Consider the following 20,404-nt stretch of genomic DNA (forward strand, 5'->3'; position numbering starts at 1 on the left):
ATAGGATTTGTAAAGTCTAATGATTATTTTTCATGCCAATTAAATTAATTAACCTGTATAACTACTGATATAAACATAGTAGGTGATGGTGGAAGTCTAATAACAATTTCATATTTTAATCAATTGGTCTCCCTTGTGACGGGTTACCATTTGTGGCGGATATGTTGTGAGTTAAAATGGTAACAAAATGGGTTAGTGGAGAAAGGGGACCACATGAATAGTGTTGCAGAGAGAGAAAAAGTGGGTACTTTGTGAGGTAAAATGGTATCCGTCACTCAAGAGTGACGGATATGTGCCGTCACAAACAAGAATTTGTGTATTTTAATACCCCCTAACCATAATAGGTCGGTTTGATTTTAAAAAGTAAAAATATGTACTTTCAAATTTTATTTGTAAAATAACCATCACAATAAACCTAATTAAGAAGAGAAGTAAAAATATTCTACTTTCAAAAATACAATTAATATGTACACCTAGTTAACATATTAAAACAATAATTACAACTTGGCCCGACTTGTTTGGCAAACGAAAGATGCAGATTTATAATAACGTCGTTACCATAATAATACGGTTAACGGATTTTAGTAGCAAGTTTGATTATCAAAATAAATTAGCAGAATCAAGAAAGAGCGTTAAGTAATTAACACATTATAGAATAATTAAGTTATTTTCATGTATACGTCGATTATGTTGTTATAACAAATTAAAATAGTATATTACGATGAATGTTATTAAAATATGTCATTTACGAAATAAATGAAATTAGTAGAATAATAGGTCAACTTATTATTTAGGCTGAAATCTACTAATTTACCGGTCCTTATATGATTAGACTAAGGACCTGTTCGTTTGGATTAATTTAAACTCATTTCAGTTCTTCTTTTCACAAATTAACTTTTACTTCAGTTTAGTTCAGCTCCATTAAATTAAGTTCAATTCCATTTGTTGTGCGGAAGCGTGAATACCTCGTGTTGGGCCTTTGCTGCACATGTGTCCACAACCCATAATAGTACGATATTGTCCGCTTTGGGCCAAGCCCTCACGGATTTACTCTTGGGCTCCTTCCCAAAAGGCCTCGTACTATTATATTTTCTAGACACTTATAAAGATGAGCTTCCATCTTTATTCTACCGATGTGGGACAAGGGTTTGCACCCTAACAATCCTCCCCTCAAACCAAGGACCATCATCTTTGACTCGGACCTTGACCTCTATGGAGGACTCCCACACTCTACAGCCCCAACTCTAGACACTCGCATCTCCAAGTCTTGATAACCTCCCCTTAAACGGACTCGGACCTTGACCTCTATGGAGGACTCCCACACTCTACAGCCCCAACTCTAGACACTCGCATCTCCAAGTCTTGATAACCTCCCCTTAAACGACACATCATGTGTCTCATGGGGCTTGTGCTACACTTGCGTACCAAACTCCTCTGCATCCAATATACCCTGGACTAGGTCCGTATCCAGTGCCTCAGTGCGTCGCCCCGGAACCGCCATTGGACTTACCATGGACCGCTTTTGTTGCCTCCATTAAGCCTCAGCCCACCTCGCCGGGTCGCTGACGATCTTCTCTTGGACGGCCTGCCGTCTCAACGCCGTGAGACCATGTCGCTTCTCGCGAACATATTAGCTCCCCCTCGAGCTATAGGAATTCCACGCCTTATAGTGTAAGTCCACCTTCAAGTCTTGGTCCTGATGAATCTCCGTGTCTAGCCCAAGTAGAACCTTGGGCTCTGATACCACTTGTTGTGCGGAAGCGTGAATACCTCGTGTTGGGCCTTTGCTGCACCTGTGTCCACAACCCATAATAGTACGATATTGTCCGCTTTGGGCCAAGCCCTCACGGATTTACTCTTGGGCTCCTTCCCAAAAGGCCTCGTACTATTATATTTTCTGGACACTTATAAAGATGATCTTCCATTTTTATTCTACCGATGTGGGACATGGGTTTGCACTCTAACACCATTAAATTTAATTCAGACAGTTTTACTTCAAAAGAACTAACACCTAAATATATCCTGAGTATAAATATAACCCAAAACCACGTAACATTCTCCGTACCAATATATATCCATGATTCATTTTTCTATTCAACCTGACTATTTATCACATTTCTTTCTAAAAATCATGTGCAATATTGAAGGTAACAGTTAACAAGTACGAGAAGCCACTTGTTACAAAATTTAAATATTACAGCCGGCTAAATTCTTCCCTTTCGTATTGCCACCTATACACTGTACAACTACATAGATTCATTTGAAGTCACACAAAATTTTCACTAAAGTCAATATTCATGGTTTCAAACCGGGACTCCCGGTATTCTGGAACATTTACCATTTCCCAATTTATAATTCTCACGTCTCATAACTTCCACGTGTCCACCACCCTCACCCACCTTTTAACAACTCTTCCTATTTATACACTCCATCCCCCCTTCCTATCACACCATTTATCATCCTACCAAATACATACATTTCCTAAATATTGTCTACACAAGAAATTAAAATCCGAACTCTCAAAATATACGAGTAAATATTGGTTACAAATCGATATGGCACCAGCCATGAATAATAGTAATAGCAACGGTAACAACAATTGTATCCGAAAAGTGAAATTCGGACAATTGTTGCAAGAAGAATTGGTGGAAGAAATCAAAGATAGTAACCGATTCAGCAACGCCTCGGAAATTTCTACTACAACGAGTAGTAGCGTTAGTCCGAGATTAAGTAGTTTTTGTAACGTGGATGATACTTATGATTCCGCTAGTATTACAGCCTCGCCATATTATTTCAATAATAATAATATGGCGACGATGTCGCCATGGAGTCAAGCGTCAAGTTCACCTTACACAAAATCACCTTGGATTAAACTATCGTCTTACCCGCCACCTACACTTAATATTAATAACAATAATAATATTACGAGTCCGACTAACGTGTACCTATCCCGAGGCAAGGACGCGTTGATAGGTTCCTTGCTTCGGGAGGAGGGACACGTGTATTCTCTTGCTGCTAAAGAGGGAATGCTTTATACCGGGTCCGAAAGTAAGAATATCCGGGTTTGGAACAATTTTAACGACGCGGGCGGGTTTAAGTCCGGAAGCGGGTTGGTTAAGGCGATTATTATTTCGAAAGATGACCGGGTTTTTACCGGTCATCAGGATGGGAAGATACGGATATGGAATGCTAAGGGGAAACGAATTGGTACGCTTCCGAAACTTGGAGATTATTTACGAAGCTCCATCAACCCGAATAAGTACGTGCAAGTAAGGAGGCATCATAAGGTGCCGAAAGTCAAGCATTTCGACGCGGTTTCGTGTATGAGCTTGAACGAGGAGGCCGGTTTGCTATATTCGGGTTCATGGGATAAAAGTATTAAAGTTTGGAGGATTAGTGACGGTAAATGTATGGAGAGCATTGAAGCACATGACGATGCGATAAACTCAATTGTGGTCGGGTTTAACGGGTTGGTTTTTTCGGGTTCAGCGGACGGGACGGTGAAAGTATGGAGAAGAGAATTGGATGGGAGAAACATGAGACATGTTCATGTAACGACGTTACTAACACAAGAAAACGCGGTCACAGCATTAGCTGTGGCTGAGACAGGAGAAGATTACGAAAGCGGTTATGGCTTTGCATTGTACGCTGGATCGTCTGACGGATTGGTGAATTTTTGGGAGAGGGAGAAGGAGGAGTTGTGTTACGGTGGTGTGTTACGTGGTCATAAGATGGCGGTTTTGTGTCTTGCTACTGCTGGAAATCTTGTTATGAGTGGTTCAGCGGATAAAACTATATGTGTTTGGAAGAGGGAGGAAGACGGCGCTGGCGTTCATTCGTGTTTATCCGTCTTGACCGGCCATAGTGGACCGGTCAAGTGTTTAGCTGTTGAGCTGGATTTTGATGCTGACGAGGATGGGACTGGGACTGAGGCTGAGGCTGAGGCTGAGCAGTGGGTGGTTTATAGTGGTAGCTTGGATAAGTCTGTTAAGATATGGCGCGTGTCTAACCACGCGCCTGACGATGCATTGAGCTATTAATTATGTCGAGTATCCAGTGTAAATATGGTTTAACTCTATTTAGTTCAGTGAATTTGAATGAGTCGAGTAAAAATTCAAATGAGGCTAATTCACTGAAAGTCTGAAACGATAGTGTGAATAGAGTTGAGGATAAAACCTCGGGACGTGTGTCACCGTCCATAGGTGAAAAAGTGAGGGGGGCTCATACACGGAGGTTTGGTGGACTTTGCAAATTATGGTCCCAGCCTTGAAAGTTAGCCGTTACGCTCAAGATTGTGCAAGATGCAAAATTGCAAACAAACAACAAAGAAACATTTTTACAGTTTTTATGTTTATATTGTTTCATTATTTAAAGGCCAGTTTTCAATTACTTGAGCCCAACTCAATCAAAAAGAGTCCTTCAATTGTAATTTGTATAGCTAGCTGTTTTATTATATTATTACTACACCGTTTGTTTGTTTAGTTCTATATGAATGTTTTGAGTATTTGATTTTTATATATATGTGTGTGAATTTAATGATTTTGTGACGGTAAGACGATAAACTGGGACAAACTGATATTAACATATTTACGATGTAATATAAGCGATGTGTTCTATTTTTGCGATAGAATTATATTGTAAAATAATGTTTTATGACGATTTATCAGTATTTTGCGACAGAAACGGATTTTGTAGTGGTTTGCTGTAAAGTTTTGGTAGCTAGGTCAATAAAGTATCACCTAAATTTTGCATTAATGCATAATACAAGGACTAATCTATTGGAATGTTGTAATAATACAATGTAAAATAATGTTATCTTGATGCCTAACTCTTTCTTTAAGAATAAGCTAAGCTAGATAGCCAAATAAGTCGGTCGTTTCTGCATGCTATAACTCTGACCAACCATGCCCAATGTGTGAAATACACACCACGAAACAACATTCTTCGTTTTTTCTGGACGATGAAAGAACCCGCAGCCGCTATCTTTGGTGCGATTATGAATAACATTCGTTATGCTATGCTTCTTCAACGGTTAGCTATGCATCGTGCATACTTCTTTAGTCCATTATTATTCTTAACGGTTAGCAATGCATTATGCGTGCATGGTCCAACATTCAATTATTTTGGCTTCATAATGCATGACACTAGATGTAAAGAAAAGAATGAGCTAGTTGCTTGTACCTTTATTCAAACCCAAAAGCATAACATATCACTTTTCTAAAAATGGTTGCAATTGTGATAATTAGAGCCTCAAAAGATTGAAATAATGTATTACGGAGTATATCTTAAAACACAAGTAATAATTTCGGGTGGTTGTCACCTGTAGCCGATCCTCGATAAAATTATTCACTGTTAACCGTTTTACGTGTTGCTCTCATGCCAATTTAAGATGATCGAAAATTTAAAATTTACAGTTTTTGTATTACTAGACCTAACCAACAGTACGAGCCAGAGCCAGGTAACCCACCCTACATGTTACTCTCATACCAATTTAAGATGGCCGGAAATTTTAAAATGTATAGGATAGTTTGTATTACTAGACCTAACTAACAGCACGAGCCAGTCCAGCCAGACCAACTTTGAATGTTTGTTATGACGATTTTTCTTGTTTAGGTTGTCGTTTATATCGTACCATTTGTATGGTTTGCTCGCGTTGCTAGACTATTCATAGATTAACGTTCTCCATTCAAAAATAGGTAACGCAACGAGTAAATACTTAATTTGTGTTAGCAAAATGTAGAACACAAAAACTGATAATTAGTTTCCCTTATTTAGAGGGGATAACAGTGATCATACAAAATTAGAAGTGCAATGCATGCATGACTACTTCTTGTCGTTTCATTAGATATTATGTTACTAATACTAGTGCATTTATGAATTGGGTGGTCCACTTTGGGACTTTGGCAACCATTGAATTTCCTTGTTTGATTGGATGGATATATATAAGACGGGTTTACGCAAGAAATTTGTAAAATGACTTAACAAATACGGAGTGTGAGTTATAAATTTATATTTCAGATCAGTTAAATTACGCTATGTTTTTGTATAACAGCATTACATAAGAATAATTGTTGTAATATACATAAAACGATTATACGAACTAAGTCCACGAATATTCGGTACTTGTCTATAATAATAGAAGTAGTTGATAACGAGACTTGGTGGCCATACTAGCCACAAATGTAACGCCCTCTATACATCAAATAGCTTGATTGAAACTCGTTTGAATGCGACCATGCATATAATATCGTTATGACCTGGTCGACCAAATTTGTTGATTTTAACGGATGAAATTAATCTCCGTCTAATGTTGACAAACGTAACATGAGATGTATATGTATGAATTGTAATTGTCGATACTTGGGAGTTACGAGTAGTAATACGAGGCACAGAAGAAGCGCTCGATAGACAGGAAGTATGTTGACAGGGAAACGACGTTGGAAGGCGAATCAAGGTAGCATAGCTTTGGTCGAAAAAGAAAGGGGGAGGGGAGGTGGTACCACATTGGAGATTCTTAACCTTTACATTAAGGCTTTCAGCAACATCTCAAGGTGTTTAAATAAGATATAAATAAACGAGGTTTTGTATATGGACGGTTGCCAATAATAATGATATCCAAACTGTCTTTTTATAGCTTATTACTTTCTATGTATGTTTCCCTTTACCTAAAGTTGGGGGGAATCATGCTTCCATGTTACTTCTTTGGCTAATTCCTTGTATGATAAGGACTTAAACACGATAATCGCCTTTTCGTTAGCACTTTAAGAGCCGCTGATTAGCGCTTAATTATGCAAGTAGTAAGCTATAGGGTATAGACCGGGGTTGAGCTATATAAGCTAGCTCCATATTACTGGCTATGGCTTGCTTCATTGATCGAATGGCTGAAGCTTGCGCCGCATTCAGCTTGTCTGGTAGCTATGGTGGGATACATTCATACAACTGCAATGTTAATTGGCTAGGACTTAGGAGTATTATTGCTTTATACGACACAATGCAACCATGAACCATTGTTGGTGGATTCCTGCTAGTGTACTGTGTATGTGGGTTTAATGTCCAATGTTAACGGAGAATGTAGCCTTGAACTGCGCTTCTTTTTATTGTGAAGTATCAGTTAACAGTTGCAAATATGATGGATCGGAAATGAAATCAAACTGTCCTAAATGGGTGAAATTGGGTCCCTAGCTCGCTTCTTTTATTGTGAAGTATCCGTCACTAGCTCGCTCATGCGCTTCTGTTTATTGTCAAGTATCGGAAAAAGTCACATTGGTCGTAAATGAGTCACATTTCCCCATCTTAAACCTTAAGACGGAAATGACTAGTCTTAAGGGAGACTGACTACTACTCCGTATTTAATTATAGTCTACTACTTCCTATATTTCGTGTTTCGTGTCCCGTGTCCCGTTATCTAAAGCTGTGGGGATTATACTTCCATGTTACTGCTCAGCTAATGGCATTGGATTTAACCAATACAACAGAATTTATTAATCATGATAAGGACTGAAACGCGATAATCGTCTTTTCAGTAGCGCTTTAGCAGCCGTTACTTAGTAGTTAGCACTAATTAAATTATGCAAGTAATAGGTTATAGGCCGGGCCGAGGTTGAGCTATAAGCGAGCTAGCTCCACATAAGTGGCTGTGGTTTGGTTCATTTACAACCCTTGATATAATGTCAACGCAATAATGGCTCAAGCCGGAACTGCATTCGGCTTGGCAGCTAGCTGTGATGAGAAAGTGGAATGAAACTGCAATGCTAATTGGGTATTACTATTGTTTAATTTGCTCGTATATAATTTACTTATTACTCAATTAATTACGTTTTGTTTTATAAGGCACAACGCAATCATAGGTGGTAGGCATGATCGATCACGAATCATGTGTAAGAATCCCTCGAAACTGCTAATTTCTTATTTTATTCAGATTCTAATTTAATATTGACGAGAGTGTTCCAATTTTTATTTTCTTATCAGGTAGGGTTGTACGATATGGTCTACTGAGTAAATCTAAGCGTTGTACAAGATTACATTGTTTAGGAGTAGACCTGACAAAGCCGTCTCGACCCGAATAGTCTATTCCGATAAGACAAACCCGAAATGAGCCGAAAAATGTGACTCGATATATTCGAAGTGAACAGATAGGCCCAAAATGGACTAGTTAAGGCAAAATACGGACCTGAAATTAGACCTGGCAAACAGATCGGGTCGTGTCGGATTCGTGTTCGTGTCACATGTAAACGGGTCACAATTCCTCCAACCCAAACCCGACCAAATTAAATCTCGTGCCGTGTTCGTGTCGTGTTTTCGTGTCGTGTCATTGTTTGCCACCTCTACCTGAATGACACGACTCGAAAATGACTCGATAAACGAAAATAATCCGGCCCGACCCCGACTCAAATGACCCATTTGCCATGTCTTGGGGTGGCATTTGCAAAATAATTTGGTCGGACTGCAAGTTGCAAGGCCCAGAATGAAAACAAGAAGTCCTTCGTGATGGTTACATATAGCAAACACAAATGATGGAACTGTTATGGAGTTGGGCTGGGCTAGTCAGATTGTTTTGCTGTGTATAGACTGTCTAACTTACCTTGCTGTTCTGGTTTGCTTGCAGTTGCCGAGATTGACTTGCAGCCTGCCTATGTTAAAAGCTGATCATGTGCGGGTTAGCCCATTTGGCCCGCCTTGCTTGGCCTGCTATTCAAGCTGACTTGGTCAGCTAGTCGTAACAATATATCCATGTGAAATTAATGGGTAATAGACAAAAAATAGGCTTGCTAAAATTAATGAGGTAAGCCCGGGGGTAGGCTCACGAGTCGCGGCTCGCCTATTTTGATGGGTGGATTAGTGGATATGGATAACCAACTTAGCTTGCTATAATGGACACGACGGCTAATAATATTTAGGCCCATCGGACTATTTTTTCTGAATGTAAGCCTGTCCATATCCGACCCGAGCCCACCAGGTATCTCGTATGTGTGCCTAATCACTCGAACCCAGAGAGTAGAAAAATAAGGACCAACTTTTATGAGCGGACTCAAATCAAAGTTACCGTCGTTGGTCCGTTAGATACAAAATTCATTTGTGATTATTATTTGCATCTCTCTAAAACAAGAGATTCAATTTTTTTTTTTTTTTTTTTGGTACAAAAGAGATTCAATTTATGTTTGATACTCTTTCTGATCCATATCAATGATAACATGAACTCACCTTTTCTCCTTACAAAAAGTGGGTCTATGTTATGCTTAATTTTATGTCTCCGAAGTCCGAAAGAAGGTGAACCATTGAACCATGCTGGTCCAAACCCATAAGTATTTTTGTTTGGGTGTAAACTGTAAAGGGAGCCACATGAGCGACTTTGATGCTGACGAATTTGAACACAGGTCATGAATACCACATTTCATGACTTTACCAACTAAACTAGTTGACATATAAATGTTACAGCCAGTAGCCACAATAGCCTGTTCATACTTCCATGTTACTGCTCTCCTCCTAATCGACTATGAAAGCAGTAATTCGACTTATCGATTGTATTGTTATCATATCAATACATGCATGGGTGTATATATATTAAAAACCCTAAGAATCGAACCCTAGACAATAGCCGCCACCAACCCTAGTTTCCTCTAACAACACCGCCTTCCTAGTTACTAAATCCAATTGTCAGTAGTAGTAGTACTGTATTGAGCCCTAGCCGGCTAGCCGTTACATGGTGAGACCGAATAATATACATTGTTGTCATGAACTTTGTTATAGTAGAACAGAGGATATGATTAACTGCTTTTACCGGATTCATAAACTGTTATGTTATGTATCGCGCCTTCAACTATGCCAAGATCGATATTTTAATGTGGTACCGAAATTAAACTAAGTTGTAAATTGTAATGTTTTTTTTTTGACAGTTAATTAGTCTATATCATATATAGACTTCAAGACATACAATTACAGCAAACAAGATTACAGAAGTTGTATATACATATAGCGATATACTTAACCGTCTTAAGAAAGACCAACTAAATTGTACTTGGAAGTCGGAAATGCTGCTACTACTAATACTGCTACCATATATAATAAGTACAATTCCATACACAAACTATTTCAGATTTCCGGTCATCATCAACACGGAACAAAGCGGTCGAGGAGCAAACACATAGTCGACTCCGAAAGCGTACATATCTCCTTATCACAACCCTCCACTTCTTTCTTCATCCCTTCTTTGTTCGATATAATAATATCACTACCCTCAGACTCTTTTTTAGCATTTGGCTCCACTTTAGCCTTTGCAAACAAGGGCATTTTGGTCATTTTTGTAAGCTCTTCTACCCATCTTCCTCCCATTTTTTATTCAATAAATATTTTTTGCTCCTACAATTTCCCAAATATTTTTCCTTTTTTTTTTGTTTGTTTGCTAATGCTTGTTTATGAGTTTTATTTAATTTGATTGGGGGATGAATGAAAAATGAAAAGGAAAATGAGGAGTATATATAGTGAAATTAGAAAAAAATCAAAAAGGTGTAAAAAGGGGATAGGTATTGGGATATTCCACGTTATGGTGTTATGGACTTGTAATAATTGAGATACTATTCATACAAATGTCCCTACACGCCACATTATTTGCAACCTTTTCTTTGTCCTTACTCCTTCCCTTTGTTTTGTGTATGAACTTGCCTAGTTACAACTTACAACTCTTACAAGGATTGATCACCAACCTAGCTTATAGTATGACTGTATGACCTTTACCTTTGATCTTTTTTAGTGCATGTCTATTTTTATTGTCCGTTATTCTTTATTTTAATCAATTTTCTAATTTTCATGTCCAAGTTTACTTAAACGGGTCAAGTAGGACGGATTAAATGGACTGACCCGCACTTAATCAGCTCTAGTGTTTTCCTATATATTTTCTACCATCCAAAATAAAGGTAACACTTCTTTAATATATGTGAGAAATATGACATTGAAGTGTTACTTTTAATTTGGATGAGAACGAGTATGTGCTAGGGTAAGGGTATTGTCTCAAGCTGAGAGTAGGTATATTAGATGATAAAAGAAAAAAAAAAGAAAAAAAATTAGTGTATCTAAAATGCAAATGGTTTTTGGTTACATGTTAGTCGTATCAATAACTGTGTAGCTCACGCTTTAGCACATTGTAGCCCGCGTACTATTGGTAGGGTAGATTGGGCGGATGGCTTACCACCTTCTGCGAAAACTGCTGCTTCATTTGATCGTTTATTAATAGAGTAATACCTCCGGGTTTTCCTTTCAAAAAAAAAAAAATGCAAATGGTTTTTAGATGCACTCATCTTTTCTTTTAAGCATTAGTATGAGCTTTATGTTTATTAATAGCCATTATGAATCTGTTATGACTTTCGTAAGTCATTTAAATTTAATATTACGCGAGATAAGGTAAGAGTGCACATCACGACCTCGCCAAGGGCATGGGATCAATAGTATACGGTATGGAACGGGGAAAGTCTCCGGTTTGAAGCAAACACCGCGTCAAGAGTGGAGACAATTTAGTGTTCCTATTCATATTTTTGAGTAAAAATAGAATGATTGGAGGAGGAATTCCAGGAAATTGCGCAACTTGTTATACAAAAACCATGTACAACATGTGATGAATGAGCCCACTTACGTCTCTTTTTTCTTTCTTGCTTTGTCTATTTCTTCTTTTACATAATGTTTTGTTTTATTGGCTTTTAATAATTTGTATTGAGTTGTAGCTCTTTGATTCGAAAACAACTTAGATATTTTTAGATAAGAATCGATATCTTGCGCCGTGGACTTTGAAAAGGAAAAGTGTACATGGGTTACTGTCCTTTGCCATACTCCATCTTCTTTTTGGGTGTAAATGGAGTCACGGTGAAATTTTGATGTTAATCGGGTTCGAATCCAGATTATCAGTACATTCATGACCTTACAAACTAAACTAATTAATATATCTCCACATAGTACGTGTTAGATTTAATAATCCGATTAAAGAACGATAAGTTCATACTAACTTATTCAGTAAGCTGTAGAGCGGAAGTGTACCTCATTACATGACGAAAGGTTGGGATGAACTGCCTGAAAGGACAGTCTTCGAGATTAGGTCTTCTAGTAGACATATACATACCAATAAGGTCTCTCTACTGATGAGAGGCGGGGAGATTAGGTTATTGTGTGTTACCGGGCTAGGACCATAACCCATGTGACTAATATATAGTCTTCTTCTAATGCGTCCATCAAGCATTAACAAGATATCTACACTTAGATAATAAACTGACCCGTACTTTACTTTTTAATACGTTTATAAATAATGTGTATTGAGTTGGCACTCTTTGATTCGAGACCAAGTTAGATATTTTTAGATAAGAATGAATATCTTGTGCCACCGTGGACTTCGAAAAGGAAAAGTGTACAAGAGCTTACTGTCATTTGCCATACTCAATTTTCTTTTCGCAAAATCTCATTGAAGACGGCACGTATCCGTCATTTTGGAGTGACGGATATCATTTCCTCTCACAAATGACCCAAATAGAGGAGAGAGGGAAGCACATGGGGATGCCCCCACCTTGTCCCCCCTATCCATTTTGTGAGTGACATTACCCGTCACTTGCTCCGACCCGTCTTCAGCAAGACTAACTGTTTTCTTTTTGGGTGTAAATGGGATTTTGATGTTGTCGGGGTTCGAATTCAGATCATAAGTACGCTCATGATCTTACAGAAACCATGTTCGGGATATTTATACTTGGTAAATCAATGGAGCAAGTATAAATAGAGTTTTAGCGAATGGTGAAGCGGATATGTGTATTAAAAATTGTATTTTTGCTGCGACTGATAGGGTGGAAATGAATCAACATTGAAGCTTAGAGCTAAGATTTATTTCGAGAATGCAACAACTCGATTTTTGCTAAAAAGAAGACTAATGACACGCCTAAAATGTCGCTCTTAAAGACGGCCAAATTAACAATTTATATACCACTAAACACACTAATTAGCACTAATTATAAACTAGTATAATAGCAAGCTAGGGATCGAACCCAAGAGAAGATGGGTTTCGCAATAGTGAAATTAAAAGAGTACTTAGAACAATTGTGACAACAATAACAACAAGTAAATAAAAGGGGGGGGGGGGTTGAGTTGAGTTTCAATTGTAACCAAAGCAAGGGGATTCAAACAAGAGTGTAGAACAAGCAAACAACCAAGAATTTAAGATGGAAATTAATCAATATTAGGGAAGACTTAACCCGACTCAAAGCTAGGCACTTTAGTTGACAAAATCCTTCAATTAGTCCTTCAATTATATATTATCACCCTATTGTGAAGATAAATCTTCCAAATCTCCTTAATAATGGCCAAATGACAAGGAAATCACACTTAATCAAATAACCCAACTTATCAATTCTACCAAGTAGAAATCACATACATTGGACAAATTAATAAGAAGATATGAGCACAAGAGATTCAATAGGGGTAATTAGACACAATGAAATCACAATTAATGCCCAATTACAAGTTAATCCTTTACTTGCTAATTAAGCCAAGAAGAAATCACATTCATTAACTTAATAACAAGGTGTTGCAAATATGAGATTACAAGGAAATCACACTTAATAATCTCAACAACAATAAATTAAGGAACTTGATTAATTAAGCAACAAGGAAATCACACTTAATTACTCAACATAAACAAGGATTCCAAAATTCAATCAATAAACACAAAAGGATTAACAATGATAATTAAAATTAAAGAAGGATTAAAGGATCTTACAACCAAAGTTTAAGCCTTGAGCCGGATTAAGATTGGAGATTAGTTCTCCATAATTAAATCTAATACCCAAATTAAAGATGAAATTCCCAAATTACAAACTTGATTAATAAAAGTGACAAGATGCTCCCAACCTAATTGCAAAACATTGTATTTATAACATCCCGTAACCTAAAACTTATGGGCTTAACAAAAGACAGGCCCGTAATACAAACGCTAATCAAAATCACAAACCCGGAAACTCGCACCGTGCGAGTTCTGAGTCTGGAAAACTCGCACGGTGCGAGTTTGCTCCTGTAGTCCGCCTTTCTTTCTTGATTCCTTTGCTCCTTTGGAAGGCCTCTTTGGTGCGTTTCTTCAAGCCTATCCTTGGCTCTTCCTTGGACATTCCTCTTCTATCTATTGGCTTCTTGATCTCCACTTGAACCATGCTAAATGGCAAAGCACTCGGAATTGGTCAAACAATGTAAAAATCGTCACAAACCACCCCTAAATGTTACCAAATGAGCTCAAAATAGTGCCAATAAGTAGTAGAAATGGGAGCTCATCAAACACCCCACACTTAGCCCTTTGCTCGTCCCGAGTAAACTAGAATAAAACTACTCACCACCTAGGCCAAGAAGTATGGGCACTCCTAATCCCCTCTCTTCACCTCACTTCTTCCTTCTTATATCATCCCTCAACTAAGCTCATGGTCACTTTCCTTCATAGCTCCAATAAATGACTAAGTGACCCAAAAACCACCAATATGAACCTCTCTTCTCTCACGCCCCTTCCTTATGTCATCCCTCAACTAAGATGGTCCTAAGTCCACCAATTTCACCAATACATCATTCCCAAAACTCAACACTTCCTCCTTATTACTCCCCCTTATCACTCCACTTAGTAATACAAGGCTACCATGGTCACTATAGCTTCTCCTTCCAATCAATTTGGCAACCTCAAACACCTCCATTCTTCAACAATTCACAACAACTCATCAATCAAAACACAACTTTCCAACAAAGATAATACAAGTCACCACAATCCCATGCTTCAAGTATGCCAAGCACTAGTAACAAAGTAGTCTTCCAAATCCCCCTCCTAGTCTTGGCATATCACTATCCTACCCTTCCGGCCTTCTAGAGCTCCACCACTTATGTCACCAACTCCAAATGGAAATAGTCAAGTATGTGACATGATTTCAAGGCTTCAAAGAGGTCACATGATTTTTTAATTTTTCCTAATTCTCTCATTTTGCCTAAACCGCCCTTTCGGGTTTTCGGTTTAGCTCTTTTCCTCACCTCTACTCTCGTGGCTCGCACTCTTTTCTTCATTTTGCCCGGAGCGCCCTTTCGGGTTTTCACTCCGACCTCGACCACTTTCCCATTTTTTTGCCTAGGATGCCCTTTCGGGTTTTCATCCTAGCCGGGTTTTCTTTTCTTTCTTTTTCTTTTCGTTTTTTTTTTTTTTTTTTTTTTTTTTTTTTTTTTTTTTTTTTTTTTTTGGATTGAGAACAATGCATGGAATTGAAATATATTACAAAATTTACATGATATCAACTCATGTCCACCCCACACTTAAATCTTCACTTTGTCCCCAAAGTGTGAGGTAAACACTACACCTAAACTCACTCAAGAGTGTGAGCTTGAGGCACCTCCAAAGTCGGGAGGTCCTCCTCTTCTCCTTGCTTCTCTTCTACTTCTCATCCTCGCCCTTTCGGCGTTTGTCTCCTCAACCTTAGCCGCATTGTACCCTTCATATTGGGTGGGGAATTGTTGCATAAATTGGGCATTCATCGCGGCCACCATATCAAAAGTTGCGTTTGAAGTATAACGCATCTCTTCTAAGTCTTCTTGATAGTGGTGGTAGCGGTTTTCGGTGATTCCCCACCGAGCATTCTCCGTGAGTTGTATTTGGGAGAGGGTAGATTCAATGTTTGAGACTCGGTTGGTAATGTTGGTTTGCCATGATTGAAAACCCGGGTAGTCGAATTGATGGCCCGGAAAAGGATATTGTGGTTGTTGTTGTTGTTGTTGTTGCATATGGGGAGGAGTGAAATGTGGCTCATCATAGGGGGCATTAGGCATGGGTTCATCAAATGGTGCATCATGAGGCATGTCACCAAAAGTTAGAGCCCCCCCCACTTGTGGTTGCTCTCCTCTCTCGTCCTCTTCCGGTTCAACTACTTGGGCTCTATCAACCCAAAGGTACACAAAATCATCATCGGGGGGCATGAAGAAATCTTTCGCACTCCCCCAACCCAAAGGTGGTGAGTCGGAGGGACGGGGTAAATACATGTAGTGCTTGGAATTTAGTCCACCCATGCACCAAATGACTAAGGGAGCGGTCTTGTCAACCACCTCAATCACTTTTGAGTGCTTCAAGTAATGATAGTCTATGAGACCACTACCATCAAGAGGGTAAGCATTGGGTGGAAATGACACACCCGTCTTTTGCACGATTAAGCCGATCATACCACCAATATAAATGGTACCCTTGGGGTTCTTTTGAAGTTCAGGGCACCCACTTATAAACAATTCCACCCAATCCGGCACTCCCCTCCCTTCCGGGGTCATTGACCAAAGAATTTGTATTTGATTGTATTGCATTTTGGTGGGTTCGGTCATGACCAAGAAATTTGTGTTGATGTGACGGCTAAGGAGGCGTAGGACCGGGTTGGGTATGGTGGTGTTCTTTGAGTTCCCGTGGCGTAAGTCACCCGTCATTTCGTTCCAAAAAGTACTCATTAATGCTTTATCAAGTTTCTCCTTCACGGGGGCCTTGGTGATACGTAAGGCCTCACGAACCTCATCATATGACAATGTATGGGTGAGGCGGCATGCCCGGAATTTGATTCCCGGGACCTTGTCCTTCCCCAATTTTACTTTTTCCAACGATGACAAAAACTCAAAGGTGACACCCCTTCGGGTGGGTGCGGCAACATGAATGTAGGCTTCAAGCCCAACTTTTTCTAGTAGCATACGAGTTATGGGAAGCATTCCCAACTCGATAAGAAGGTTCTCATCAAGAAATTTGGTTTGTGCCACGGTAGACACCGCGGCAAACTTTCTCCAATTTGAGAGGGCCTTGTCTCGGAGGCCCTCCTTTCCCGAATACTCACTCTCATCAAAATCCGCGGCTCCCTTGGATCCTTTCGAGGAGGAAGCCGCAGTTTCTTTTCCTTTTCCCATTATAGAACAAGTAGAATCTCAGAAAAACACAATTTTTGAACAAAATTTTGGGTGAGGCAATTGATCAAACACCTAATATGCACTACAAAATTTGTTGTGCTAATTAGCTATTTGCTAGAAAAGAACACCTCACTAGTTAAAATGGTTGTTTTAAGGACGATAACAACACAAAAACACAACTAAATTTCGAATTGATAGAGCACAAATTCGAATTTTAGTAGCTAGAATTGACAAGGAGAAGAATAAGGTGTTATACCTCCCTTTGATCCTTGCTTGGGTTGTTTGGTGAAAAATGCTAACCCAAATTGCTCAAAATCGTCCCTTAAAACCAATTTGCAAACCCAAATCTTTCACTTCTTCAACTTTTCCAAACCCTAGCTCGAAAATGATGGTGATTCCTCGGATTTTTGCAATTTACCTTGCCCAAATCGATGTTGGGAGATGAAAGTTGATGAAACTTGAAGGTAAATTGATTGATTTGGGTGATTTGAGAAGGATTTTGATGGTGGATTTTGGGTGTTTAGGGTTAGTGAGGAAGAGAGAGGTTGAATGTTGAATGAATTGGGGAAGAATAAGTGAAGAAATCGTGTGAATTGTAGCTGAAATCCGCGTAATCTCAGAAATTCGCACGGTGCGAATTATGGCCTCAGAAAAGTCGCACCGTGCGACTTTGCTGCTGGATGTTGCTTTTTTGTTGCTTAATTCTTCACTTTAGCTAATTCTTTTACCCATCATTCTTCCTTCCTTTCTTCACATATGCCCTTGAGTTGATATCCTAACACTAAGACACACATTAAACCATTCTAATATGCCACAAACATTAGTGAAAATGCAAATGATTTAATTTATTATGCAAAAAGTAAAGGATGCAATAAATTTAAACATGAGAAATGCAATATAAACAATGCAATGCGGAAATTAAATATGCAAGGGAAAGAAATATTTACAAACTTTTGCCGTTTATTTAACGTCGATGGCTCGACAAAGTTGCACTTTCATCAATTTGAGTAAATTGGATCAACAAGATGGAGTGTTTCCACTTCACCCACTTCAATTCCTTCATAATAATGCTTTAACCTTTGCCCATTCACTTTCAAAACTTTCCCGGTCTTCAAACATTTGATTTCAATTGCTCCATGTGGGAAGACACAAACCACTTCATATGGTCCCATCCACCTATACCTCAATTTACCGGAGAAAAGTCTAAGTCGATTTTGGAAAAGTAAGACTTTCTCTCCCACTTGAAACACTCTTCTTGAAATCATATTGTCATGCCATGCTCTTGTTCTTGCCTTGTAAATGGAAGCATTCTCATAAGCATCATTCCGGATTTCTTCCAACTCTTGTAATTGAAGTTTCCTATGAAGACCCGCTTCATCCAATTGCAAATTGAACGACTTGACCGCCCAATAAGCTCGATGCTCAACTTCCACGGGTAGATGACATGATTTCCCAAAAAGTAAGCGGTAAGGTGACATCCCGATTGGCGTTTTGTAAGCCGTGCGATAGGCCCACAAGGCATCATCTAACCTCAAGCTCCAATCCTTGCGGTCGGGATTCACCGTCTTCTCAAGAATAGCCTTAATCTCCCTATTAGAAACCTCGGCTTGACCGTTGGTTTGAGGGTGATAGGCGGTTGAGACCTTATGAAGTACCCCATACTTTTTGAGAAGAGCACCAATGGCTTTGTTGCAAAAGTGAGTGCCCCGGTCGCTTATCAAAGCTTTTGGAAAACCAAACCGAGAAAAGATGTTGGTTTTGATGAATTCTCCAACCACCTTTGCATCATCGGTCTTGGTGGCCTTAGCCTCCACCCACTTGGAGACATAATCCACCGCCAAAAGTATATAAATATTACCACAAGAGGCGGGAAATGGTCCCATGAAGTCAATACCCCACACATCAAATATTTCACAATAGATCATGGGTGTTTGGGGCATTTCTCCTCTTTTTGAAATATTACCAACTCTTTGGCATCTATCACAAGTCTTCACTATGGCATGAGCATCTCGGAATAGTGTGGGCCAAAAGAAACCGCTATCCAACACCTTTCTAGCCGTTTTCTTGGCTCCAAAATGCCCGCCACAAGCATATTCGTGACTAAACCGGAGAATTGACATGATTTCGGTGTCCGGCACACACCTCCTTATCACTTGATCGGCACAAAATTTCCACAAATAAGGATCATCCCACACATAGTACTTGGAATCACTCTTGATTTTGTCTTTTTGATGTCGAGTCAAACCCGGTGGAAATTTGCCCAAGACCAAGTAATTCACGATATGTGCGTACCAAGGTTCGGTAGACATCAAGGCAAGAAGGGCTTCATCCGGGAAGGTCTCCTTTATTGAGCTTTGTGGTACCAAGGAGTCTTCTTGGATGATTCTACTAAGATGATCCGCCACCGTGTTGGTGGAGCCTTTCTTGTCCTTGAGTTCAACGTCAAACTCACTCAAGAGTAGTACCCATCTCATCAAACGGGGCTTGGATTCTTTCTTTGAGACAAGATGCCTCAAAGCGGCATGATCCGTGAAGATGATGACCTTGGCTCCAAGAATATAAGATCGGAATTTCTCTAAGGCAAACACCACCGCAAGAAATTCTTTCTCGGTAGTTGTATAGTTCCTTTGAGCTTCATTCATCATTGTCGATGCATATTAAATAACATGAGGTGCTCTTCCCACCCTTTGGCCAAGTACCGCGCCAAGGGCATAATTGCTTGCATCCGATATGATCTCAAACGGTTCATTCCAATTGGGGGGTTGAATTATAGGCGCCGAAATAAGCTTCTCCTTGAGCATATCAAAAGCTCCCTTGCATTCTTCACTCATGACAAATTCACAATCCTTTTGAAGTAGCTTGCATAGAGGAGCGGCGATCTTGGAGAAATCCTTAATGAAACGCCGGTAGAACCCGGCATGACCTAGGAAAGACCTCACTTCACGCACATTAGTAGGATAAGGCAAGGTGCGAATGGTATCGACCTTTGCCTTATCAACCTCAATTCCCCTAGAGGAAACAACATGTCCCAACACTATTCCTTCATCAACCATGAAATGACATTTCTCATGGTTGAGAACGAGGTTGGTATCAATACACCTCTTTAAGACCCAAGTAAGATGACTCAAACAATCCTCAAAAGATTGACCATGGACGGTGAAATCATCCATGAATACCTCAATAAAGTCCTCAACATGGTCCGAAAAGATACTCATCATACACCTTTGGAACGTCCCCGGGGCATTGCAAAGGCCAAAGGGCATCTTTCTATAGGCAAACGTTCCAAAGGGGCATGTGAAGGTTGTTTTTGTTTGGTCCTCGGGTGCGATTGGGATTTGAAAATACCCCGAGTAGCCATCCAAAAAGCAATAAAAGGCCTTTCCCGCTAACCTCTCCAACATTTGATCCATGAAGGGAAGCAGGAAATGATCTTTTCGGGTCACGACATTGAGCCTACGGTAGTCGATACATACCCTCCACCCATTTTGAACTC

General features: G+C 39.4%; 1 protein-coding gene across 1 annotated transcript; it reads left to right on the plus strand.

Annotated features, from left to right (window-relative positions):
- Nucleotides 1-2,432: 2,432 nt before the first annotated feature.
- LOC141611242 (protein JINGUBANG-like) lies at nt 2,433-4,515 on the plus strand. Its single transcript, XM_074429739.1, has one exon. It carries the CDS (start codon nt 2,556-2,558, stop codon nt 4,038-4,040), a length of 1,485 nt encoding a protein of 494 aa, XP_074285840.1. The 5' UTR covers nt 2,433-2,555; the 3' UTR covers nt 4,041-4,515.
- Nucleotides 4,516-20,404: the final 15,889 nt, after the last annotated feature.

The sequence above is a fragment of the Silene latifolia genome, chromosome 11 (genome assembly GCF_048544455.1).
Source record: "Silene latifolia isolate original U9 population chromosome 11, ASM4854445v1, whole genome shotgun sequence".
NCBI lineage: Eukaryota > Viridiplantae > Streptophyta > Magnoliopsida > Caryophyllales > Caryophyllaceae > Silene > Silene latifolia.

Bases quoted from the DNA above. Each gene is read 5' to 3' on its own strand.
- LOC141611242 (XM_074429739.1), top strand. From the start codon at position 2,556: ATGGCACCAGCCATGAATAATAGTAATAGCAACGGTAACAACAATTGT.